A 26,776-nucleotide genomic window follows, 5' to 3' on the forward strand; every position below is an offset into this window, starting at 1 on the left:
CGAAAATTATCTTCATAGAGAAACAGATACCATTCTTTCCCCATCAATTTCAACAATCTAAGGGCCTATTTGATAACCATTTCAATTTTTTTTTTTCCAGTTTTTAGTTTTCATAACTTGTTTGGTAACTAATTTCAGTTTTCATTAAACAAAAGTTGTTTGGTAATTATTTTCAATTTTATGTGGAACTTGGAAATGGAATTTTTTTAAGTCAGATTGTGAATTTGAGATCATAAAATGAAAGTGCATGTTACAATGAGGTCGTAGTATACTTCGGTGAATTTTTATGGAATTAGGATGATTTTTTTGGTGAATTTTGGATTTGGAAGTCTCGAGTCTTGGACTTGGTCTGTGGTAGAATGCAAGAATCGAGTGGTCAAGTCCAAGTTAGGACCCTAAATACTGAATTTTTGTAATTGGAGTGCATTTCATGTGTGGTGATGTAAAGTTAAGGAATGAAAAAGGATAACAAAAAAAGAAATTTAACATAAGAACTGAAAACAGTTTCAAGTTGTTAATGATGATTTTGAAAACTAGATTTCATTTAAAAAAAAAAAAAACTAAAAATATAATCTATTACAAAACATGTTTTCAGTTTTCAATTTTCAAACAAAATGAAAATGAAAAAGAAATGTTATGAAACAACTCCTAAGCAAATCCCACAAAGTGACCAAACTTTGCATGTGAGTTGTTTCTCTTTCTAATAAATCCCTTCCTTTCCTAAATCAAAAGAGTAACCCATTTTTCCCGTACAATCTATGCTGTGATGAAGTGAACAAACCTGCACTCTCCAATAAAGCGTGTACGTGTCATCAGGTGAAGGTGCGTCGAGTCGAAATCTCAGATTCCGCACGAGCGTGCTTTTCACGCGCTACAAAAGACAGGGAGATATAAACGTATATAATATTCAGAAAAAATTAAAAATGATAAAGAAAAATCTATGGATCTCAAGTCTGTGGATCTTGTTGTAACACTCACTCTCAAGTCTCATGCTCAAGTATGGCATGATAGACCCTCAAATCCCGGAATGTAAAAAATAAAAAAATAAATTTTAAACTCCCATAAAAATCATCACAAAGAGGAAAAAAAAATAAAAACAAAACAAAAGCAATCAGCAACAACAAAGAAACAGTACCCCATCAACCCTTCACAAAAGCGGAAAAGAAGAAACAAGATCCACCTCGAACCTCTCTCCTCACCTATCCATCCCCTCACCTCCCTCCCTCCCTCCCTCCCTCAACCTCACAACAATTCAATCCAATTCCAAATCCGAATCCATCCTACCAAATAGCTGTCTTTCTTTTTTCTTTGGGCTTTTTAAGTGGTTAATTATTCATTCTCAAATCTGAGCTGAGCTGTGGGATGATGAGTGTGTGAGGAGGAAATTAGGAGAGCAAAATAGTGGGAATTGGGTTGGTGGGTAAGCAGCTGAGTGTTGTAGAAGAGTTTGTAGGAGTGAGGAGGAGGAGGAGGAGGAGGAGAGAGAGAGAGATCAAAAGAAAACAATAATGAGGGAAGATGAGTCCAATTGGTTCTCCAGGTGGGAAGAAGAGCTTCCTTCACCTGAGGAGCTCATGCCCTTATCCCAAACCCTAATCACTCCTGATCTTGCCTTGGCCTTTGACATCAGAAACAACAACCCCAACAACCCAAGTAGCCCCCAAAACCAACAACCCCCACAACCTCCTCAGCCACCACATACCCCTCCACCTCCTCCTCCTTCCTCCTTGCCTCCCGCCACCCCGACCCACCCCAACTCCTCTGCCGAATTCGCCGATTCTGCCGACCTGGGGTCTGGTGCGGGCGGGGAAGAGCCCGCCCGCACCCTCAAACGGCCCCGCCTCGTGTGGACCCCGCAGCTCCACAAGCGCTTTGTGGACGCCGTGGCACACTTGGGGATCAAGAACGCCGTCCCCAAGACCATAATGCAGCTCATGAGTGTGGACGGCCTCACCCGGGAGAATGTTGCCAGCCATTTGCAGAAGTACCGTCTCTATCTCAAGCGTATGCAGGGCTTGTCCGGCGGAGGCAGCGGAGGCGGCGGAGGCGGAGGCGGAGGATTGGCAGCCTCAGCGGACCCCGCCACCGATCATTTGTTTGCAAGCTCGCCGGTTCCGGCTCATTTCCTGCACCCGCATCCCGGGGGAAGGCCCAATTCGGAGCATTTCATGCCCTTTGTGCCGGTGGCTCTGCAGCAGCATCATCACCAGCAGCAGCAGCAGCAGCAGATGGCTGCGGTTGCGGCAGCGGCGGTGGCAGCCCATCCCCAGTATCACAGGCAGGTGGGGCATTTTGGGTCCCCACCAAATGGCCAATTTGAGCATCCATTCTTGGCAAGGCAGTCGTCACAGCCAGTTCATAGGATGGGGGCGCCACTGCATAATCCAGTGCCAGGAAGCTATGTAGAGGACTTGGAATCAGCTAATGCAACTGGTGGCAGGAAAGTTCTTACTCTGTTTCCAACTGGGGAGGATTGAATTTGGGTAATTGTCATCAGTTTTGTTTTCATCTTACTTTGAGTTCATTTAATTTCTGGGTCTTGTGAAATTGGTGTGTGGTTGTACTTTTAGAGGTTTGATTCAGGATCTAAATTATTGGATTTCCTTGTTGTGTTAGTGGGTCTTAGTAACCTTGGTTGGTGGTGATGCTAGTGGGCTTCAAATGAGATCTGTGAATTTCATTTCCAGATCCAAAATTTCAGGTTACAATTCGTTGGTGACCATCGGGGTTTGTTTCACTGTAATTTATGGAGTTGAGTAGCATTAGGGGGCGTCTCTATGTGGCCTTTTCTCTGGAACTGCCACTTGTGTAATTATATTGCTGGTAGTAGCATATTATCTATATCTCCCCTGTCACCCTCTAGTGATGTCACTCAGAGCGACAGCAATTCAAGCCCTTCTCCGTGTTATACTGAAGAATCAACTGGGTTTTCATTCAACTCGGAGTCTTCTTGCTGGGGGGAGGAAGAAGCGACAAACGACTAATTTTGAGCTTGCAGATGAGGATAAATAATGTTGGCAAGTGCTTTCTCATGTATGTTCTCTGGATAGCTAAGGATGCTGTTGGTAACTGTGCTTGACATATTTGCTACTGCATTTCTTGGCTTATCAAGAAATCTCTTCTTTGTGGAGTTATGCCTTTGCATCTCTTAGTTTAGTCTCATGTAGAGGTAAGTTGTACTTGTTGTACATTGTGTGACTTTGTAGACAACTTAAACCCTGATATTAGGGGATCTGTTGAAACAATTCTGATTTTATAAGAAGGTTATCTTAATGCTACATGACCTTTGATTTCATATGGCTTTATATCTTGGTGCTTTGATCACTTTATGGCTCATATATTCTTTCATGTTGCATCAAATAAGGGACTCAGCAATTCTTTGTTGTTTGCATATTTACTGGGATATTAGTTTTATTATAGATTGTCTTTCTTGATCACTATTGAAACAACACCAATCTAAAGCATGAGGTAATGGAAGATCACTCAGTTTCAAATTATTTTTTTGGTTAAACATTTGCAAATATTTAGATGAAGGTGAAATAGAAAATATTGGTGGAAGGATTATTTGATGTAGCAGCATCCTCAAAGTTGACAAAGTTGTGAGAGTCCCATTAAGTTAATTATTTTTCCTTGTAAATTTGTGATGCGAGTGACTAGAATTATGTATGATGAAAACGATAGAGAATGGCATAGTATAGACCCCCTTTTAAAGTGAAAGTTTGATGGTAATTACTAATTATGAGTAGATTTAATCCTTTATCACATAATTGCTCAGCCTGAAATGAAAATTAAAAAACTTAAACTGTCTGGAGGGTTGTTATAAAATTAAAAGATGATTTTGTCCTTAAATTCTCGTAACTGCATGGTGAAAAAAATGGTCTCTGTTTTCCATATACTGAAGTATTGGAGATAGTCAGAGTTCTTGGTGTCTAATTTCGTGAAGTGAATTCTGTAGTTCCTCATAGTTTAATACTATCCATATTTATCGCATCCTTCTTACATCCCCGCCATAGTTTTAACTTACCTGTCTAGCTTGCAAGGTTATATTGTAGTTAAACCTAGAATAAGAGAATCTGCATATTCTTGTTCTTACTTCCCAACCATCAGTTTTAACTTACCTATCCTTCATGCAAGTGAATATTGTAGCTAAGCGTAGAATAAAAAGAATCTATGTAATCTTGTGATTACAGCATGTTACCTGCTGTTATTCATGTGTATCGTAATCTGGGTTGTGTGGGGTAGAAGGCTTTTATGAGTGCAAGCTCTTGAACCCAGTTATCACAACCCTTCTTCCTGTTTATTCTGTCGCCTGAGTCTTTTGAGCTCTCAAGAGCTTCTTTCACGAGAGGGCCATCAGGAACAAAATTTGTAAGCTGATCCATTTAAAGGGCTGATTGACCTTACAAGACGTTGCTTGCAGTGGACATCAGCCATTTCTGCACAATTGAAACTCTGATTAGATGCTTAGCGCAAGGGCTAAGTAAGCAAACTACCTTCTGTAATAAAAACCGAGGAAAAATAACGTCAAATAGAAACGAACAGGGTCTGACAGCACCATCACTTTATCTTTTCCTTTTCTTTATCTCTCCTCTCTTTAACTGAAATACAGTATATTGTAAAATGTTGGAGTGAATAATTAATCTGCTTCTGTTATCACCAGAAGTAAAGCAGATGCATAATCTCAAAAAGAAAGTCAAAAGATTGACTCTACTGAAGCCTAAGATTGTGCTTGATGAAATTGCAGCTGTTGAAGTTGTATGTGGTTCCAATTAAGGTAAAGTCACATTTGAAGCTATAACTGCACAGGTATTTCATTGTCATGCCTTTTCCCATGTACCACACTAGTCTTCCATTTGCTTGCTTTAATATGGGAACTTCACAGAACAAGCGATATATTTGAAACTTGCTTGATGCATCTTTCCTCCACTTTTTATGCTACAATTTCAGAGTTGTTTTAAAACCTCTGTATTCTTTCAGCAAAGCATTTAGTCGCCTGTTGATCCATCTTTCATAGGTTTCACTAGGAGGATTATTATTTGGTTTAACAGTTTGATGATGATAAGTTAACTGACTTTCAACTGGTTAATGTTATTCTAATGTTCGGATGCCCATAAACCGATAATATTTGAACTCAAGACCTCCGTCAAAACAAAAACAAAAAATAGATACATGAAATCATTCTCTGGAAATGATGCCCGTTATATGTTTTTTTTTTGTTTGCTCGATCCTGTGAAGTTTCTCAAGATTATCCGAGGAATTGTTGATTCAAATATGTTCAAAGGTCCAACCTAAGCCTTGAGAGCCTTGCATTGATTTTGGGAGATTCCAACCAACGCACATATATAATTGGATATTATTAGAGTGATATTACAGTTAAATTAAGCTGAAACAGTTAAGAGAGAGCAGAAATCTTAAGTTATTTGTGTCTTTTTGCTCGTGTTTTAAATACTTAGAGCATCCACAATGATGTTCTCTATTTTTTAGCTAAAATTTGGCTAAGAATATAAGAAAGTTATTTTAGGAGTTCTCTAAAAAATTTCAACTCCAACCATACTCCCTAATTTGGAAAGTCATAAATGCTATAACTCTTTTTTGATTGGTCCATTCCTATTAAAAAATAAAATAAAAAATGGTTAGCATTAAATAAAGGTTTGAAATACTCATTAAATAAAGCAGCATTAAATTGTAGGGAGCTACTAAGAGTCCTTTCTCTCTCCTCAGATTTAGGAGCTCCTAGAGGACTCCCTATTTTAGGAGGTGGATAGGGAGCGTGGTTGGAGTTGCATTTTTATCATTTCTCCCTAAAATTTGTCTAAGGATGTGGTTTAGAGAGCCCATTGTGGATGCTCTTAGGGGATGGAGAAGAGACAGAGAAATTGGATACATAATATCTCAACACTTAATGACGGGCTAAAAAGAAGCCATAGAACTCTTCAGCCTTCTTCTCTCGAGTTTCAATGGAATTTAATTTTGAAAAGTCAAAATTTGGCTTGTGAATTTTCCAGTATGTTGTATCTAATTGTGAGCAGAATCTTGTGAATGTGGATCCATAATTTTAATGCTATTCATAAAACTCTATTATTATATGGTAATTGTTTGAGCAAAAGTCTATGGAACATTTAGGGAATGTTTGGTATCTTATTTGGATCTGATTTTATAAATTCAAAACAGATTTTAAGTCCAAAGCCACGAAAACCTATTTGGTAGACCCATTTTTAAAAACTCAAAAACATCCCATTATTAAAAAAGAAAAAGAAAAAGAAAAAGAGGTTTTATAGTTTTCTCTCTCTCCACGCTCTCTCTCTCTCTCTCTCTCTCTCTCTCTCTCTCTCTTCCCTTTTGTTAATTTCAATTTGGGAATTTAGGATTTCTGATTTTCTAATTTAATTTCAAATTTTATAGATCTTAAAAATAGTTTGGAGTTCAATACCAAACAAGTTTTTAGATCTTAAAATCACTATTTGAAAATTCATGTTTTTAAAAAGAATCATATTTTTTGAATTTAATTTTTTGAGTAGGATACCAAACAGGGGGACGTTTCCAAGTGGATAAAAATGTTAGGGAAAAAACCCCAAGTTATAATTCATAAACGAATCCATTTTTATCTGATAATTGGATGAAATTGGTAACATAAATATATTTTCTTGTCCAACTGTGTAGAACAATTGCAAAAGAAAAAAAGGAAAAAATGAAAAAACTTTGTAAGACTACGCATGATTAATAAAAGGCCTCTCAAGCAAGGAACTTTTATTTAATCAAGCGTAGCATGCATGACTAAATTCTATTAGAAGTCCGTCTTAAAAGTTTTTCTTTTTTTGGACATTTAATACAGGGGATAAAAAAGTATTAAGATGGACGTAGAAATAATTCACTTAAAATTTCAAATTATAAACTCATCAAGAAAGATTGGTTATTTAGTCCAAGATTACACAGGTTGTGGAATGACTCTCTCTCTCCCTCTCTCTCTCTCTCTGTGAAAAATCCCTTGCAGAGAAATTTTGATATTTACCCGACAATTTATCAATGATGGCATGTTTACTTATCGTAATCGGATTGTAAGGAAATGAATTGAGAATGAGTGAGATTGAAGAGAAATAGATTTCGGATTCTTATTGAAGTTGTTTACTAAACTACATAAATTGAGGAGAGTTAGATTTTAGATTTTTATTGAAGTTGTTTACTAAATCATATGGAATTGGGATTGCAGTAGTACTAATTACTAAAATGTCATTGTTGGGTTAAAATAAATGACAAATTTGGAATTTCAAAAATTGTAAGAGGATATAATGGGTAAAAAAAATGAATTCCTAATGGATTAGATATCTAGAAATTAGAATACCACCTCTCATCCAAGAATTGAATTTCAACAAAATCAAGAATTCAATTTCAAATTTTGTGTGACCCCGCTTACTTTTTAATTCCTTGATGTGAAGTAAACACATGAATCATTCATACTTAGAATTCAATTCCTAATTCAAATTCCATTTCCTGATTACTAAACTAAACACACCATAAGCGAATAAAGCTTCAAATCTCAACTGAGGACAGTAAAGCATCTTCCTCAATACCAATCCTGAACATCACACTGAACGATGAAATTGTAAAATCCCATCTCCACTAAGAAACCAAGCACAACGAAATTGAAGTTTGAACCTACCATTTGATTAGATGATGAATCCAACATTATTGCAATCAAATTTCTTGGTATCAAAGCTGCGGTAGAGAGAAATCAAGAGGTTGGGTCTGTGGTCATTGGGGGGACTGGTGTCGTGTTTGGGGGAGGAGAGAAGGGGAGGGCAGGGATCAGGAGAGCTTCTTGGGTTCAATTGATGCAAGAACCTTGTCTTCCTCCTCTTGGGAGGCCGCTGAAGTCGATTAGAGCGATGGCGGAAGAACCCACAAGAGAAGAGCTGGGTTTTGATCTTAGTCAATAATTATTAATCATTGATTACAGGTTACCCAATTAATAATTAGGAAGGCAAGCTTATGACCATCAAAATAGACACAGAGAAACTTATTCCATTTGGTAAAGAAATGCTTGATCGATTCAGGGAGCAGGAAAAGGTGATCATTCCCGATATATATACATACACCTACGTGATGTATGTATATATATACCTTGAAATTATCATCTTTTTCTTTTCAGAATGCATAAACATTACCAAAACACGTTTGGCATATATCTTTACAAAGATCTCATGAAAATCGCCCATGAAAACGTAAATGAAATCCGAACCCACGTGAATTGAAGATAATTTATACAAACCCCGAACCCATGTGAATTGATTTGTACTTTAATTAGAGGTCAACGAATGGAATCAATTTGAACAAAAGCAAGCTACCAAATGTTTTGTAGATCGTAACTAAAAATGCCAAGGAAAAATTAAAGATGGTGGTGTCACGTAAAGGTCAACAATTGAAAGGTATAATTTTGAAGCAAAAAGCAATAGTTCAATGAAGGGTGATAGCATATTACAGTCCTTGGCTAATATAGAAGATCAAAACAGTAAACACCACCACAAACCACTAAGGGAACAAGCTTTTGTAACACACAGTCTCAAACAAAATACCTAACTCTATTTAAGACCCTAGAAGAATAAAGAATTCTGCGTTCAGCTCAGTTATAAAATCTCTCCTCTACATCTAGTTCAATGGTTTTGCGAATAGTCAAAGCTCAGGGGATGCTGACAGAATGGAGCCTGCAAAGAGGTCAAGAGTAAATTAAACTTAACGAACATACAAAAGTTTGACACAAAAACCCACGAGAAGCAGAGTAGACATATACGATCACAGATATAGTATATATTCCGTCATATGCTTTATAACTGTACTTCAAAGGGTCTCTCTGCATATGCATGCAAATGTAAAAGTCAATACATACCATATTTATACATTTATACTCATCACAGCAGACATTCCGACTTAAGATTAACCCAAAATATAAGAACGCATACTTGCATAATTTATTCTCAGCAAAATGCTTTCTCCTAATTTGTCAAAATTAGAAATTTACAAATATTTGGCCATTAACAACAGACCTGAGGTTTTGTTTCCTTTCTACAGAATGTAGAGAAGCCAAAACTTTATTCAGAAAAGAGATTGCAAGATGGGCTACTCTCAAAGGCCTTACATATTGGGCAGAATGGATTCGATTGAGACCAAGCCCAAATATAATTACAAACTAGAATCTGTTAAGCATTGGTTTGGTCTTGAATATTCTTTTCTGTAGGACAACTAGGCAATTAAGGTTTTCATACTGGAGACCTCTCCAGCAAAAGTTTGGTCCTGAAATTTCTGTTCTGTAGGAAAGTGACAACATTGAAAGAGTCGGTTATAAACAGTGTAAAAACAGTTGAGAAAGGTATTGTGATTCATGAAGCTGCAGCTGCACTATGGCATTAGTAGGCTGCCAATAACGGGAAACACAGAGAAAGTAAATGGCCTGGAATGATCAAGGAATTGGGGTAATGTCTCAGTTTTTTTGGTTTTTTAGTTATCTAAAACACAATCGTTTTGGGCATGTTTAATATTATAATACTCAATGCCACAATACCCCAGAAGCATACACATGAGGGATAAAGGAATGAGGCAAAGCCTTTCTACACCAAAGGTGTACAAACACAGAAAAGGCGTAAGCTATTTTATGCTTCCACCAAACATAGAAAAACACCTCAGGCATTTCTGTGTCACCTTTACCTACGTGTGCCCTCAGGAATGCCTAGCAATCCTATAACTTTCAAAAAACTTAAGTATTGTGCACTAATTAACAATAGTGACACCCCAAGTGGGATCTCGTGGTTTGATGTTAAAGATCTTCGAAGAAAAACAATATAAAAAAATGTAATGATCAAAAGCCCAACAAAAGGAGGAACTACATGAAAACATTCAAATCTAAAGTGCAACCACACTTCCAAAATTGATCATTGAAGCATCCGGTAATGTATTCTAAAAAAACAAATTACAGGGTTAAGGATTTGTTGCTTACCTGGATAACAGCTTGTCTGAACTGATCATATGAATGTGAATACATCATTGCAGCACTTGGCCACTGCATGTATGTAGCATCCCTATATGTCTGATTGAATCCCATGGCACAAAAGGGGCTCATAGCTGGGCTTGAAGGAGGCCCATAACTAATTGAAGCTTGAGCCCTTGGCATCTGAGAGAAAACAGTATCATACTGCACAAACTGGGGTTGAAGCTTTTGCATATTGACAGGTGCCAAGTTAAATCTTTGATTAGTAGGAAGACTCCTAACATACCTGTATCAGTAACATATTATATTTTATTAGTTAATAACACTGTTTTCTTTCATAACACATAAATGTTGATATCATTATGCCCACACTAGTAATATCTATGTGTATCTGTATGTCATAAAACCAAGAGTTACACGAAGACAAGATATGAGAACACATGTCAATATAAGACAGCCGCTGGTTACCAGATTAAAATTTTAAGCATTTCCAAAACAGATAGGAAAAGAAAACGAGAAAGGATATGAAGTATGTGTTGAAGTTAATCCATAAAGGCATGAGCGATCTCTAATAATTTACAGCAAAAGAGCATGGCATCATTATTTGAAACAGATATAATAATTTTAAAACAAAAACCTTGACACCCAGAAATGCAAGCATGCATGCATGTTTTTCACCAAGTGTAGCAGTGCAAAGGTTTTAGTGTCTTTATTAGGTAGATAAAAACAATCATAGTTCCCTCATCTCAACTTTGATAAATAGATGGACTCTTACCTCTCATAACTTCGATCATAATCTGGATCAGTACGGTCTTTCTCCCTATCTCTGAAAATGGCAACTCGAGATGAAGTACCAAGATCCTTTATGTTAACATTCTTTTCTGGATCAATCATAGAGTTCCTGGAATTTTCATTCTCATCCCTGCTCAAAGGTGCTTTTTTCACATCCGGTGGGACCTGATATGTTGTATCACCAGAGTCAGAACTGCTAGGACTGCTAAATATGCGAGCCCTTGCCCTATTGTACTCCTCCTTCCTCTCTTCTACACTTCTCACAGGACTTCGTTTGATCCCAGCTCCATGAGTTTCATTCATATTATTTTTATTAGACCTAGGCTTGATGACAGTTTTAATCTGCTCAGGTTTATTGTTTTCAGACTGCTTAATAGGTATTTCAGATAACTGAATCGCTGGGTATTTTCTTTCTGCTGTTTTCCTCACCAAAATCCTATTTCCTTGTCCATCTGAGCCACTATCCTGAACCATAGTCTGCAAACCATAGTGTTGAGAAACACGGTGTGCAGCAAGTCGAAGGTAGGAGGTAGGGAAATGTTGGAACTCAAATAGCTGCTCATCAGGATTATGCAGAAACCTCTGGATATCAAGTTCCATTCGCAAAACTGAAAAGGAAAGACATCTACTAATTAGAAAAGTAAAATAACCAAAATATTCAAAGAAACAATCACTGTAAAAACTAGGAGTCTAGGATGCAGTTGCATCAAACAGCATGCCCAATGAGATCAAGGAAACTGATCAATTATACAAGATTTAGCTACCATAAAAGCAACAAATCCAAAGACTTAACATCACCACGTTGCTATTCAGTTATGCAGTTTTAAAGAAATCAGAAAGTTACAATCACTGTGTTATCTGCTAAGCATTATTCCTCAGAAACTTTAAGCTTAACAAATATAATGTATTTTTATCCTTGTGAAAATCTGTTTTATTATCCTAAATACTTCCTTCTCAACCCATTGATTATCTTACACAGTTGTCAGAAAGATTTCACTGACCCAGAAAAAAAAGGCTTGCTATTAGAAGAAGGTAATCCATCGCATCAACGGCGATGCCTCAGAAAGATCCAGCCTAACCAATAATGATGCCATGATTTAAGAAGGATGATTTAAGAGATGTTTGGCCAAATTCATATTTGAATGCGACTCCAAATACATGCTTATCTCACTGTCCTGTTACATCATTATTTTCTTCCTTGGGTCGTAGTTACTTATAAATGGATAAAATCGTAAGCATGCATGGAAGATATAGAAATCAATAACGGATCTGCAAAAAGCAGATGTCCAAACTTACAACAAGAACGGATTTTTCCTCGTCTGGGATCTAAAAATAATATAAAAGCAAATAAGCTATCAACTGAGACTCACTCAGCACCTAATTCCCTTAGCTAAGGTTGAACAATTTCCAAAGAGGAATTAAACATGAATAAAAAAAATTCAAAATCATAACCCAGATCTGAGATAACAACAAAACCCGATTCCATACCAATCTAATCCAACAAAATCAACCGAAGGCGCATAGTAATATCATATTCCCTGCTATTCTCCATGATAATTCAGATTTTTTTTTTCCCTGACAATAACCCTCAGACCACAAAACTCCCAAATCAGAAACCCAAATTTAGAAAACACAGATAAAAAAGTTTAACCTAACGAAAACCCATTAACATAAATTCAAATCCAACACTAAATTAGGGTTTACAATAAGAGATTACGAATAATTAAACAAAAAGAAAAACAAACTACTGACTGGTGAGACGGTGGCGAGGATTCTGGAGAGCCTCGACCAAGAAAGGGTCCACCATTGACTCCTCTTTTAGCCCCAAGAAGTTGACCGCATCATTCGAAGCTGAAGAAGATTCCATAGCTTACAGCTCTTTCTCCCTCTAGACGCTTCAAATGATTCCTCTTGTTTCTCTCTTCTCCTCTGTTTGGGTGAAAGAGAGGAAGAAGAGGGATTTGTAGGTGTTATTGGTCCGAGAGCATTTAGAAAAAGGGTAAGAGAAGAGAAGAAGAAACCCCTTCGGTTTTTAATCCCACCAAAGGGAGGAGGTAAAGGGAAAAGATATCGAGACGGTGGTTTTAGATTTTTATAAAAAATAAGTTTTGGGCCCATTTGGTTTTTAATCCCACCGAAGGGAGGAGGTAAAGGGAAAAGATAACGAGACGGTGGTTTTAGATTTTTATAAAAATTAAGTTTTGGGACAAAACTTAATTTAATAGGAAAAGACATTGACTTGCAAATCATAGTTCTCGAACTCTATGACAACTCGGTTATGTGCCGGTGTAAGAAAGCATCTAGTGACAATAAATAATTATACCAGAATTCCAGCTCCAATGGCATATATTAAGCTGTTGTAGTTAAGAAGCTCGTAGTATTGCTTGTACATCTCTTACAATTTGCAACGTAAAAGACAAAAAATCATCCCCAAATTATCTCTACTATTATAAAGCCAGGGTAAAAGCAGTTAAGGTAGTTGGGGTCATAGGTTTCACCAAAAAACTTAATCCCAACAACACCCTCAAAACAAAAAATGATAATCTCTTGTAAAATATCATGTATGTTAGGCTTAATTATGTACATGCCCCCTGCTTTCCAACTTATCTCAGATTACTACATGTGTTTGCAAATGGCTCAAAGTACCCAACGCTTAAAAACTGCCTCACGTTACCCTTTTCGCTTTTTTGAAGTTCCGAATGTTACTGCTCATCCCCAAAATTCCGACAAAGAACTCATCCCCTTTGTTATTCATCCGACCAGTTTTGGTCCGCCATCTCCTCTTCCAGCCACCCCAAGCGACGATATGGGTATCAAAAGAACCAACACGTTGTCCTCTACCACCCTCACATCTCATCCGCTACCAACCGCCGTCTGGATCGCCGAAAAAAACAAGAAATTAGCCGATTTTTACCCAAAATCTCCATCGCTCGTTCGAGCGATTCGAAGCACCATTTGCTTCGATCCAGGTATGGTTTTTCAACCTCTCGAGCTGTTCTTGCTGCTAGTTGTGTTGGTTATGAGAAATTTCTGAGTTTTGGAGGGTAAATTAGCGATGAACAGTAACAAAGGGATGAATCATTGCTCGAATTTTGGGGAATGAAAGAACGCTCATAACGGAACTTCAAAAAACGACGAAATAGTAATGTGAGACGGTTTTTAAACGTTAGTACTTTGAGCCGTTTACAAACACAGGTGGTAATCTGAGATAAGTTGGAAAGCACAGGGGGCATGTACATAATTAAGCGTGTATGTTATAAAACTAAAGAGATTGTGGAGAGAATATAGAGAAATTAAGCTGTAATAGAATCCGATGTTTTCATTGAGTCTGTTGTTCTGTGTATTACAATGAAGGAAGGAAGCCCACTTATAGGCAAAGTCTCTTGGCTTCCTGTGGATGTGCAATCATGTCTTCCAATATGTGGATTCCACTTCCACAATACTTTCATCATTATATTTTTCATTATTTCCAAAATGTGTGGGCTCCACTCAACACTTTACAACACTCCCTCTTGGAGACCATCATATACAGAATATGCCTCGTTAAAAACCTTGTTAGTAAAACCCAATAGGACAAAAACTGGTTGAAGGGAAAAAGAGTACATAACCATGTGTAACATAAAATTCTGTGTATATTGACACGCGTGCAACATTGCCTCGTTAAAACCTTGCCATGAAAAAACCCAGTGGGACAAAAACCTGGCCGAAGGAAAAAAAGTACAGTGTGTGAAAGTCTTTATTGACAGACGCTCCCCCTAATGCTTGGAAAAATATCTTAAAGCCATACAGTTGATCATATTTCTGAATATCATAGTTGACACTGCTTCTGTGAATCAATCTTGTAATATTGTTGGATGCTCCCCCTGAAGAATATCTCCCCTTGAAATCTTCATGACTAACTTTTTCCAATAAGCGCCTATAGAAATTTCCAGTGTCTGTGTATCCAACAAAATCTGGGCTATTTGTAAGTTTACTTGAAAAAAATATACCCGTATATGGTGTTATGCGGAGATAGCATCAAATATGCCTTACATCATCCCAAAGTGGTGGTGATGGAGCTGAGCTCTATCTGGAAAATATAATATCGGGTCTAGTATACTTTCGGAAAATTATTTAAGTGCCTAACGGATAATCCACATAAAAATACTTCAATATCTTCTTAGTATAAGCAAGAATCTCGCTGGCATAATGTTCGATCTTCAGGCCGAGACAAGTGCTTCTTGAACTCTTCTAGAGTTTTAATGTGTTGCAAACATATTATAATTAATGTACTCACTGAGGCAATTTATGCATATTAGTATTGAGTACAGATTTTGTGCTTCAGGCACATGTCCTTTAGGGACTTGCTTCATGCTATTACAATCCTTTAAGGGATTTTGTTTAATGGATTAAACTTTATGACACATTATATAGCTTTAACCCAACTATTTGTTCTGTTTGTACATCTTTAGGGAATCGCTTATGGCGATATGCTATGTTCATTTAATAACCCTTAAAAATAATATGTTGGTCTCTGTAAATGTGTAATAAGGAGGCACAATTGCATCTGTAAATATGGAGAAACCCAACATTTCTTGTTTCTGCCAGAAACATTATGTCATACAAAGTGGGTATATTCATTTTTATTCCAAACACCCAACTATAAATTTCAGTATTAACATCTTTTAGGGTTCGTATTGTGGGTTTTGACAGGACCCACCCTGGACTCCTCAAAATCCGGGACGAATCCCATAAAAGTTCTGGCATCAAACCAATGCCGGGCCCAATTACTAAATACCGAGACTTTCTACCAAAATTTCAGCAGAGTCTCCCCTGAAAATTGAACTTTTCCCAAATTTTCAACTTGTTAAAAACACATATATATCCATATCCCAACAGGTAGCATGCTTCATATGCAATTAAATAGTTTACAACAAAGGCCTCTGGCCTCATAAATCACACCCTAGCACGAGTGATAACAGAGTAAATCTAAGTATTTCGATTACAACAAAACAAAGTTCAATGGAAATAAAATGAAGAAAAGAATCCTACTGAGGCTCAGAGTTCATAAGTGGAAATCTCGACTCAGTACGATTCGAATAACGCTACTGCCTGGGGGGTGCAAAACAAAAAGGTGTGAGTGGACAAAAACAAAGTTCATTTCACATTTGAAATCAACATAGTATAACCTCACAGTTTAGAAAACAATGCTGAAAACCAAAGCATTCAAAACCAACATAATCATCAATACCACATATACATAAATGTATAAAATTTGGTCAAAAACCAACTAAATCCGAAATCCCACAATGAAACTTTAATACTCAACCCATCCAAACTTTTCCTTATAATGCCTAAACTAAACTCCCGAAACACGTGCCCATTGGCATGACAAGCGAGAAAGTATCCTCACCGAGAAACAATATGAATGAATAATTATATATATATATATATATATATATATATGTATGAGGGCGGATCCGTGGCACCATATTTTTGACACAAGTTTTGACACAATTTTTGGGTCATTAGATTACTCCATTTTTAATGGTTGAGATTAAATCTGGCATGATAAATAGTTTTAATGTTTTAAATAAACAATCATTAATTTTATTTTCTCTCTCATAAAAATAAAATAAAATAAATTTCTCTCTCCTCCCTTTTTTTTTTGGAAACGTAATCTCTTTTCTTGATACTATCCTTTTTTACTTGGGACTCTAATCTCTCTTCTTTCTCACGCATACCCCTCTCTCTCTCTCTCTCTCTCTCTCTCTCTCTCTCTCTCTCTCTCTCTCTCTCTCTCTTTCCTGCGACCAAAAAAACCCTCCACCTCCATCTTTTTTCCTTGTAGGCTCAATTGCATTGAGAAGCCATGACATGACTAGAGGATTTGTGGAACTCCAGTCAGCCATCTTGGTCTCACTTGTATTGGAGATTAGAGTACTTAGTAAATTATAGACCACTTCAAATCTTCGCCTCTCTTCAGAGCTGTGAAGCAACTGAAACTGGATTCTATTCATAGTTTCCAGAGTTAGCTTCCTGTGAGTTAAAGTTTTATGATTTTGATGTGATTTCAATTATGGATACTTTCATTTTTGTTATTTATGCTGTTGTTTCATATTGGTTTTTGACGATTTTCATGCTAACTTTATATTTGCAAGGGATTATAAAGATATGCTGACTGAAGGTATGCTTTCTCTCAACACAATGACAGAGGATGGCAACATCGAGGAGGTAAGCTTTTCAACACTTGATAAAATTAATGATTGTTTATTTAAAACATTAAAACTATTTGTCATGTCAGATTTAATCTCAACCATTAAAAGTGGACTAATCTAATGGCCTAAAAATTGTGTCAAAAATATGGTGCCACGGATCCGCCCCCTATATGTATATATAATGTATAATACGTGAATTTCTTGTCTTATTGAAATTTTTGTAAAAAATAAGTGTACTAAACATGAGAAATATGTGCGTACGTGTATAATACATTATTAAACGTGAGAGTGCTAAAATCTTTATACGGGTAATAACTTTGGAAAAGTAAACATTCAAAAAGGGACAATAGATACTCGATTAATGGCCTAATAATAACGGATAGGGTCTTGGGCTATGGAGAAATTTAATTAAGACACCCAAACGATTTCACAAAAGACTTAATAAATATAAATTAATTATTTGGTGGACTTTATCTTTAATTTTGCATATTAATAATAATTAAAATATAAGCACTAATTAAAGTAATTCAAAAAGGCTAAGATATTGCTCAATTACATATGTTTTATTAAAGAAGAAGGCCAAAAAACAAAACTGAATAAACTAATTCTTTTATATTTAAAAATGGAAAAAAAAAAAACTGTCCTAGATTAAACCGTGCGGCTATACTATTTATATATTAAGAAAAACGCACAAAGCATAGTTGGCACATGTCAAAACAGTAAAGCCGAGCGGCTATACTGTTTGAACAAAATTGGGAAAAAGGAGTATAGCCGGGCGGCTATTTCGGGAAGAATCTAGGATAGCCGGGCGGCTATACTCTTTATACACCCGCCCATAGCCTATGCGCCACGTGTCAAATTTGTACAGCCGGGTGGCTGCACTATTTATATCTAAAAACTTTTAAAAAACACGTATAGCCGCATGACTATACTATTAAAAAACAATTAGGGAAAAACTGAATTTTTTTTAAATACATATTATTTTTATTCAGTAATATGTTATAATTATGTGTATAATACGTGAATTTTTTGTCTTATTGAAATTTTTGTAAAAAAGAAGTGTACTAAACATGAGAAATACATGCGTACGTGTATAATACATTATTAAAAGTGAAATGGATTCTCAGATATCTCCGGAGTACCTCCAAAATGAGTTTATGCTTTGGAGGTGGAAAACCTGAATTGATTGGCTACACAGATGCAGACATGGTAAGAGATCTTGATTCTAGAAAATCTACTTCAGGATACCTGATTACATTTTCAGGGGGAGCAGTTTCATGGCAATCAAAGTTGCATAAATGTGTTACTCTATCAACTACAGAGGCAGAGTTTATTGCAGCTACTGAAGCGTGCAAAGAAATGCTCTGGAAGCGATTCCTACAAAAATTAGGACAAAAGCAGCATAAAATACATTTTGCATTGTGATAGTCAGAGTGCGATCCACTTGAGCAAGAATCCGAGTTTTCACTCGAGGTCGAAGCACATTGATGTGCGATATCACTGGATACGTGATGTATTGGAGTCTAAGCAATTATAGCTTGAGAAAATCCATACTGATGACAATAGTTCAGATATGATGACCAAGTCCTTACCTAAGGACAAGTACGAATTTTGCAGAGGAGCAGCTGGACTGCTGGAGCCCTCCACCTAAGTCGGTAGGGGGAGATTGATGGGTTTCCCTCGTTAGTGGAGGAGAGAAAAAGAAGGAAATAAATATTAAAATAAAATGAAAGCAAAGACGGGAAAATTTGAAGAAAATGAATGGAAGAGAAAATGAGAAGAATTCTCTATCATGCACGGTCACCAATTAGTTAGGAACGTTTGCCTATAAAAGCAATTGCATTCTTTCAGTTAAATGCATCCCTTAGAAAACCAAAATATAGAGAGTTTTGAGATATAAGAAAACCTCACTTGTGTGAGAGAGAAAATCCTCTTGAGAGAAAAACCAAGAGAGAGTTTAGCCACCGGTGTTTGGTGAGATTATTATTGTATTCCCATTATTTTTTCTTAGTGGAAGATAGAGTGTTAATTTTGCCCATTTTATTTACACAAGGCTGAGAGAAGTCAGATCATGGGAGTGCCATATTTATTTATTGGCTCTTTGCTTATTGCCATCTTTCCCAACACCATGTTTGTTTCGTCTGTCACAATGGTTGTGATGTTATCTTGCCACGACTTCAAGAGGTCAGATAATAATCAAAACTGGCCTGCCTCAGCTGTGGCTGCAAATGAAAGTGCATTATTAATTTCTTGAGCCTCAAGTTTGTAGAATTGGATCAAATTTCATTGATCATAAATGCATTAACTTCCAATTTTTTTATGTGCCCTGCAACATAGCATTTGTTTGCTTTCCTTTTTGGGTTTAATCTCAAGGTTACATGAAGTCCTGGAATTGAAAAACTTGAGGTAAAATTTCAATTTAGAAACCAAAATTTTGACCATAGACTGGAAAAAAAATGAAGTTAATCTTCTAATTTCTAGCCTTTGAAACTCTATTACATTCGTTTTTTGATTCAAATTACCTTTCTCTAGGGTACCTACTATCCAACAACTCCAAATTAACATGCATACGTAATTGCATTTACAATTTGACATTAAAAAATTTGGTGCTTCCAATCCAACTCATTGAGAAAACAGACTCAAGAAGGAAGAAGGAAGATGAGAGAGAAGTATAGAGCAATTGAACTGACCAAGATGATTTTGGTCTCTGTATTACAGCCGTATATATCATGCACATGAGGTAGACTTCTCAAGTCTATTTACAGAAAATAAGCAATACAAGGTAAGTAGCATTAATCTTATACATGTCAGAATAAACTACAAATCAATCTTTAGCTATAATATATTGCTGATCTTGTGATATCGAGTCTGTCAATACAGATATTGGGGAATCGACTGATTTCATGGGATTAGCTGTGGTGGTATTCTCTTTAGTTTCAATTGTTTCTTCATGCTGATGAATGTTCACAGCCACCTCTGTGATTCTCTGACCAACCTCTTTAACCAGCTGCCTTCCCGGAAGCTGGTAGTCATGAAAAGGTCTGGTGTTTGTGTCCATGTAATGGAGGAATATGACCAAAACCAAGGAGGACATAAACATTGGTATTGGACCAAAAAACCACAGAAGCAGAGTTAGAGCAAAATAGAGTGCTCTAAGCCCAAGTGACCAGAAATCACCTCCTCTTATAACTGCCAGCTCCACGTACGAAGCCGGAATATTACTGTCTGGTGTGCTTATCAGATAGTTTGCATGAACAAAGTGCCTCGCTGATTGAACAAAGCATGCAAAGGCTAGAAGAAGACAAGTTAAGAGGCTTATGTACTTGATGGTAAGGATTGAGGGGTTGATGTTGCCGTAGATTAATTCGCTTGTAAAGACTTCATGGCTGGAACTACTTCCAAGCCAAGTTCCAATGAGAGAACTGAGACTTAAGGAGACGGAACACAAAAAAGTTACTGCTGATATGTTGGATGAAATCACACTGAGGACTGTGCCAATATCTCTATTATCATCCTGCATAATTCTTTCAACCCAAGCTCTTTTGTCATTGTTCTCAAAGCCAATGGTTGTGGTCTGAGGGAGATGAAGATATCTGTAGAGAAGGATGATGTGATAGAGAAACATGATTAGCAATCCACTTGGGACCAACACCAAATCAAGGTCCTCCTTCCCAAAAGCCATAACTTTCCTTGCTGGTTTGCTAACTGATAAAAGAATGAAGATGGGAGATCTAATTTGTTACTGGATTTTTACGGTTAGGTGAAATTCCAACTGTTAGTTCACAGATTGTAGACAACTGGTACTATCCAATCAATATAATATTTCAATTTAGAGTCTTTTTTGGTTATTTATAGCAAACTAAAACCTAGAAATAATAGGATAAAAATCTCTGGCTAATTCTAACCCAAATAAAATAGGAAACTTAAAACTAGAAATATAAAAATCTGGAAAAGTAGAAATCCTACTAGTAATTGGAAAACTAGAGAATCTAGGAAACAAACAAATACATTAGAAAACTAATAAATTTAGGTCCTACGAATCTTGCATGTTAATATGCAAAAATGTTAATATTAATTCTTTTGATTCAAACCCCGTAAGAGTAGGAAAGTTTTCTGCAACAAAAAGAGGAATCGATACTCGGGCAATAAGAAACTTTTAGATTAACAAATTTATAGTTAAGAAACTGAATCCAGTGTTTCATATGATTTGTTGGACGCCAAAAGATCTAGTTCTTGTATCTTTCAACATCGAACGTAAAGAAGACTGAAGGCTAACTAATGAAAGGTTTGTCATGTAAAGAGTTACGAGTAAATGGAGTTTCAAATAACAACTGAGAATTGTATCTTGTATTCCTTATCAGAACAATGCAGACCAATTTATGGTTTTCAATTGTAGAGATAGACTGGATAATATGCCTTTCAAGTATTGGCATTTGGCAAGTACATCAAATTTCAGTTTGGAACCCTTGAGGACCGTAGTTTCAGCCTTCCTCCAAGCCAGGTTGAACGCCTTCAATTCAGAGCTCCGGCTCACTTGAATGTCTTATTCCTTAGCCCGGATTCTTTTCAATTCCACCTGAAGCTTCAAGATTTGAAGTTCCGTATCACGGGCTTTGATCCTGAGTTGTTTGAGCTCGAAATTTTGAGAACTACATTGAGACCTGTGTTTAGCAAGGTCTATGGAGGCATTTTGACAACCATTTTTTCAAAACGAGTATAGCCGCACATCTATACTTTTTTCAAATAACAAATGGGGGAAAAACTGAGATTTTTTTAAATACATATTATTTTTATTCAATAATATGTTAGAATTATGTATATAATACGTGAATTTTGTGTCTTATTGAAATTTTTGTAAAAAATAAATGTGCTAAATATGAGAAATACGTGCATACGTATATATAACTCAAGATACTCAAATGTGCCAAAACCCAAATATATATTACAAATGCTTAATAAAAGCATTAAGTTAAACAATTGAATATATAATATATTCAATAAATCATTAAAACAATATGCATAAATTTTCCACCATAAAACCATGCTTATCATTTGAAAACAAAGTCCACTCATAAGTAGTCTGACGCTGCTTGACCCTGAGAGGGTCCCGCCTCTGCGTGTAAGTAACCGGAGCACCTATTTCAGAATACGAGTTACGAAATTAATATAAAACATCTCGAATGAAAACTTTTAAATTAAAATCCTAGTTTCCCAGGTTTTAAGGGAGTGCATGAGGAATGAGACGTTCCTAAAGTCCAACTACATGTTTCGAATGAAGAGATAGCCTCAGAAGACGCTCGGTCAACCAGGCGGTCAAACTTTCTAAATTGGGTCATTCGGGCCCACAGGACCCACGGCCTCCGATTTCTGATCCAGAAGTTCCTATGGGTTCCACAAGGTTTAGAAAACATGTCCTGCAAGTTTGGTCCGAAATGAACGGTCGGATCACCGTGATCGTACGATCGAACGGTTAACGTTTAATGCAAATTTTAAGTTATTGAATCGGAACATCCGGGCCTCTAATCACGATCCGTGAATTCCTACATGATCCTAGGGATGCATATATCAACATATATTGAAATTAAGTCGATCCAACGGTCCAGACATGTTGAACCTGGATAACGCCTAATATGCGATATTTGATAGACGACCAAACGATAACCAAATTGAAATATGAGCATACCATCGTGCTCAGAACAACATGAGGATTATTTTAGGACTCTAAGATCGGCCAAAAAGTGGCCCATGCGCCTCCCCACGCGCTGGCAGAGTGTGGGTGCCCAAATCAATTTTCGGCGATCGGAAAAACTCCAAACTGACGGTCTAGACTTATATAGATTGGTTGGATCCCAATTGATCCCCTTCCAATGGCTAAGTTAGAGGTGGTTTTAGAGTGGGGCGAAGGATGGAGAGTTTCAAGTTGAGAATATTTATTACCTTTGTCCTAATACAGGTGAGGGGTATTTATAAGGGGAGAAAGAGAGATCAGATCTCCTCAAATCTTGCGACAAAGGAGATCTTTATCTTTAACCCTTCCCAATGGTGGGATTGGAGAGCAATCATGGGCGCCTATTACCATGCTGGTTTCTAGGGATCTAGTAGTAAGGTGACACTTGGCTTGGATGTGAAGCGCATTGAATGATCCCTCTCCATCATCATGCTAGTTACTAGGGATCAAGTAGCAAGGCGACACCTAACTTGGATGTGAAGCGCATTAAATGATTCATCTCCATCACCATACTGGCATTATGTGTGTGACGTAATTGACTTGACAGGGCTCTGGTCATGTCATAATATCAATGCCTCTATCTCTAGTCATATGACATCTCCATGGTCGGGTTGGTGTATGAGTGCCCGACCATTGGTTCACAAGGTATCTCATGACAGGCTTGGCTAGGAGGCGTTTTATCGACACCTGGGGTGGTCAACCTGGTAAGATTGGTAAAAGGACAATCTTGTCTTTTGTGGCCACATGATGCTTTCTAATAGGCTAGGCTTATAGTGATGATATGAACCATTAACACGTAACAATGAAATAAGATTGTTTGTTTTCTTTCTCATGGTTTCATTAGTGAATTAAAGTTTATTGTCATATTGAATATGCCATTTGACCGTGACTGATTACAACTTGTTGATTGTTATATGTGGAAGTAATATTCTTCTATTTTTTAGTGTTATTTTCTTCTTAAATTTGTTTTTTGACAGTTTTACACTATGACCTTATGAGGTCACAATCCTACGTTAGCCACTGATTCCAGGAATACGAACAAGAAGTAGGGAAGACTTCGGTAACTACTTAGACCATGCATTACTTAATTGGATTAACAATAGTTACAAGGCATTTCTCTCCATCTGGCTAAGCTTGGTCAGCATTTGTCTTCCGAATGTCCTTACTTTCTTCATCTCTATTTTTCACTCATATGAAGGGTTTTCTTTTTTACATATGCTGCCTGGATTTGGTTCTTTCTTTCTAGATACATACTACATATATATTTTGAGGCTTTGTGATTGTTTGGTTGTTGTATTTTATTCTAATTAGTGTTTATGTTTTATTTTTGTAAATGTAGATCCAGTTTGCTGCATGAGGCTTCCAAAGAAGATAGTAGCTGAAAGGATTTCATCATCTTAATTTCATTGTCATGACTTTTTTGTTTTTTTTTTTCAATGGTTGCAATACTGGCTTCAATTATTATGTTTTGGTATAACTAGCTTTGTTTTAAATAAAGACATATTCAATTTCATATGTTCGAAATTCGGTTCAAAAAATTGTTATGAATAAATAAAATTAGTTTAGGGATTGATAATAAAATAATAATTTGTTATAAATACATAAACTGTGGATGACCACCATTACATCCATTATCTCCACCTTTTGATATATTGTAACCTATGTAATTAGTAGCCTTTAACTCATAATTTGTGGGTTAGCTTCTTATCATTGTAAGCCTATAAATAGGTGATTATCAAAGAAGAAGATGACAAGTTTTAGAGACTAATAAATCTTGTCTTCCTGTACTCCTCATTGCTCTCTACAAATTCTCTTAGTTATATAATATGTTATCAGCACGAGTCTTAAACACTTGAGATATCACAGTTTTGTCTCAAGTATGAAAGCTCTTGTTACATAGGCTTATCAAATGAAAAGAACTGCATCAGCAAAAAGAAGTTGAATGACAAGATTCCAAACATATAAGAATTGTTTTATTATATTTCTCATTTACATATGCAGTGTATGAATTTTGACAAATATGCATTTTTACTATATATATATATATCTATCTATCTTGTCTATCTACTTATAAGATTTCAACTGTATTTTGTTATTTGTCAAAAATCCAAGATTTTCATTAAGGAGCAAAGTGAGAGACTCAAGAATTTCTAATCATACACAACTAATCGAGGACTAGAAGTTCCTTAGTTCTTATTCAATCCTTAGATGTAATTTAAATATTTGTGGACTCGAAGTTCCCCAATTCTTAAAAAGCAAATGAAGACCTGAAGCTCTTTGATTCATTTTTCATTGGAATCAGAAGTTTCAACAATTTATTTTATTTTATTTTATTTTTACTTAGTTTTTTTCTTTGGTTTCATTTTTATTTTATGCAAGGACCCGAAGTCCCTAAATTATTCTTATTTAATTAAATAAGGACCTGAAGTCTCTTAGTTTTGAATCCATATAAAAGAGTAATGTTGTACTTACCACATTTTTATCCCACATTTCTATACCACATGATGTGGCATGTCCATATTATATACCACATCAATTGAATCAATGAAGTGTATTTTAATTAAGCCAATTAGAAAAATAAATACTTGAATAAATCATAAAAGAAAAGAAAATATTAAATAATTTTAATTGATGTGACTGTTCACCTCAGCTACCACATAAGATGGTATAGGGATGTGGTATACAAATATGGTAAGAGTAACATTATTCATACTATATATACAAAGGACTTGGAATCCTGCAATTCTCAGAAAGCAAATCAAGACTTGCAGTTACCAGAAGTTCCAACAATTTATTTTATTCTAATTTTATTTTAATTTAATTTTAATTTTTGTTATATTTAGTTATTTGTTTTCATTTCAATAATTTATATTTAAGGACCTGGAGTTCAAAAATCTCAGAACCCAAAGTTCTAATTATGTCTAGTCCAAACTATAAGTTTCGGCCACATCTGCATTAAAATAGGTAAATTATAGAATCTGAAGTTCTAATTGTGTCAACCTCCAAATTGATATTTCAGCAAGTGCATATGCATTATGATTTTGGACTGAAAAATATACATCATGTTAAGAACCTGAATTTTCGACATTATTTGGATTTCATGTTTTGGAATTTTTTTATATTATAATTATTTTATTACCTTGAACAATACCATATTAATACAAATTTGGACTTGAAGTCAAAACTAAATTTTTTTTAACAATTTGATACATGTACTCGGACATGAAGTTTCAGATATATGTTAATATATATCCAAAGTTCATAATTTTATTGAGATTAATATTCGTACCTTGTGAAGAACATGCAGTTATGGCATAACATATATAACATTTTAATTAAACCTGAAGTTCAGAATGAAACATTTTTTTAAATTATGTCTTTATCATGTTTTCCACAATGGAATAAAAATATTATAACTAAATTCTAATTGGAACTTTCAAGTTCCTTGGTTCTTAGTTTTTAATATTCTTATATTTAATTTGAACTAGTAGTTCAAAGTACAAGTATTAATTCATTTTAATCGGATCCACATACTCGAACCTGAAGCTTCAAATATAATTTTATATGGACCAGAAGTTCATTACAATTCATGAATCTTTATATTAATATAAAGACAAACTATAGTAAACCCCCGAATCTATAAGGTCATTTACGAATTCATACCCGATTTTGGGGACATCTACCAGTACATACTCAACGTCGCAGAAACCTTATAATTTGCCCCTTCCGTTAGCCAAACTGTTAGTGAGTCATTAAATCTTGACATGTCAAACATGAGACCCCATTTTTTTTGATGACGTGGACCAAAAATTAATAAAAAAGTATATACTTATTCAAATAAAAGAAAAAACCAAGGAAAAAAAAAACTAAAAAGCCACCCCAAAAAAAAAAACTCATCTTCTTCATAGCCCCACCCTCTTCCCTAGAGAAAAAGAAAGCTCCCTTCCAGCCCAACCTCCAACCCACCCTCTGCTGTCACCACATCCCTCTCTCCCCGACGCACCCTCATCATCAATGTTCCCTTTGGACATCATCATATTGGCTTTCAGATATTGAGGCACCTCCTCAAACTTGTTCACATCA

General features: G+C 36.0%; 3 protein-coding genes across 3 annotated transcripts; 1 reads left to right on the plus strand and 2 right to left on the minus strand.

The window, feature by feature from the left end:
- Positions 1 to 1,103: 1,103 nt before the first annotated feature.
- Positions 1,104 to 3,278, plus strand: LOC103342895 (transcription factor MYBC1). The gene has a single exon (XM_008246555.2). It carries the CDS (start codon positions 1,509 to 1,511, stop codon positions 2,475 to 2,477), a length of 969 nt encoding a protein of 322 aa, XP_008244777.2. The 5' UTR covers positions 1,104 to 1,508; the 3' UTR covers positions 2,478 to 3,278.
- Positions 3,279 to 8,396: 5,118 nt separating this feature from the next.
- LOC103342896 (uncharacterized) lies at positions 8,397 to 12,801 on the minus strand. Its single transcript, XM_008246557.3, has 4 exons — positions 12,521 to 12,801; positions 10,752 to 11,376; positions 9,986 to 10,262; positions 8,397 to 8,699 (listed from the first exon to the last, which is right to left on the minus strand). The coding sequence occupies exons 1-4, from the start codon at positions 12,633 to 12,635 to the stop codon at positions 8,649 to 8,651; spliced, it is 1,068 nt and encodes a 355-aa protein (XP_008244779.1). The 5' UTR covers positions 12,636 to 12,801; the 3' UTR covers positions 8,397 to 8,648.
- Positions 12,802 to 19,764: 6,963 nt separating this feature from the next.
- LOC103342898 (uncharacterized) lies at positions 19,765 to 20,767 on the minus strand. Its single transcript, XM_008246562.3, has one exon. The coding sequence runs from the start codon at positions 20,645 to 20,647 to the stop codon at positions 19,790 to 19,792; it is 858 nt and encodes a 285-aa protein (XP_008244784.2). The 5' UTR covers positions 20,648 to 20,767; the 3' UTR covers positions 19,765 to 19,789.
- Between the last annotated feature and the right edge of the window lie 6,009 nt (positions 20,768 to 26,776).

The sequence above is a fragment of the Prunus mume genome, linkage group LG8 (genome assembly GCF_029339155.1).
Source record: "Prunus mume cultivar Tortuosa linkage group LG8, ASM2933915v1, whole genome shotgun sequence".
Taxonomy (NCBI): Eukaryota; Viridiplantae; Streptophyta; class Magnoliopsida; order Rosales; family Rosaceae; genus Prunus; species Prunus mume.

What these genes read in the sequence shown, in the direction of transcription:
- LOC103342898 (XM_008246562.3), bottom strand. Translation starts at nt 20,647, where the DNA reads ATGGCTTTTGGGAAGGAGGACCTTGATTTGGTGTTGGTCCCAAGTGGA.
- LOC103342896 (XM_008246557.3), bottom strand. Translation starts at nt 12,635, where the DNA reads ATGGAATCTTCTTCAGCTTCGAATGATGCGGTCAACTTCTTGGGGCTA. An exon ending in TCCTCGCCACCGTCTCACCA is followed by an intron (nt 11,377 to 12,520) that starts GTCAGTAGTTTG and finishes TTTCCTTTTCAG; the next exon opens with TTTTGCGAATGGAACTTGAT. An exon ending in TATGATCGAAGTTATGAGAG is followed by an intron (nt 10,263 to 10,751) that starts GTAAGAGTCCAT and finishes TTACTGATACAG; the next exon opens with GTATGTTAGGAGTCTTCCTA.
- LOC103342895 (XM_008246555.2), top strand. Translation starts at nt 1,509, where the DNA reads ATGAGGGAAGATGAGTCCAATTGGTTCTCCAGGTGGGAAGAAGAGCTT.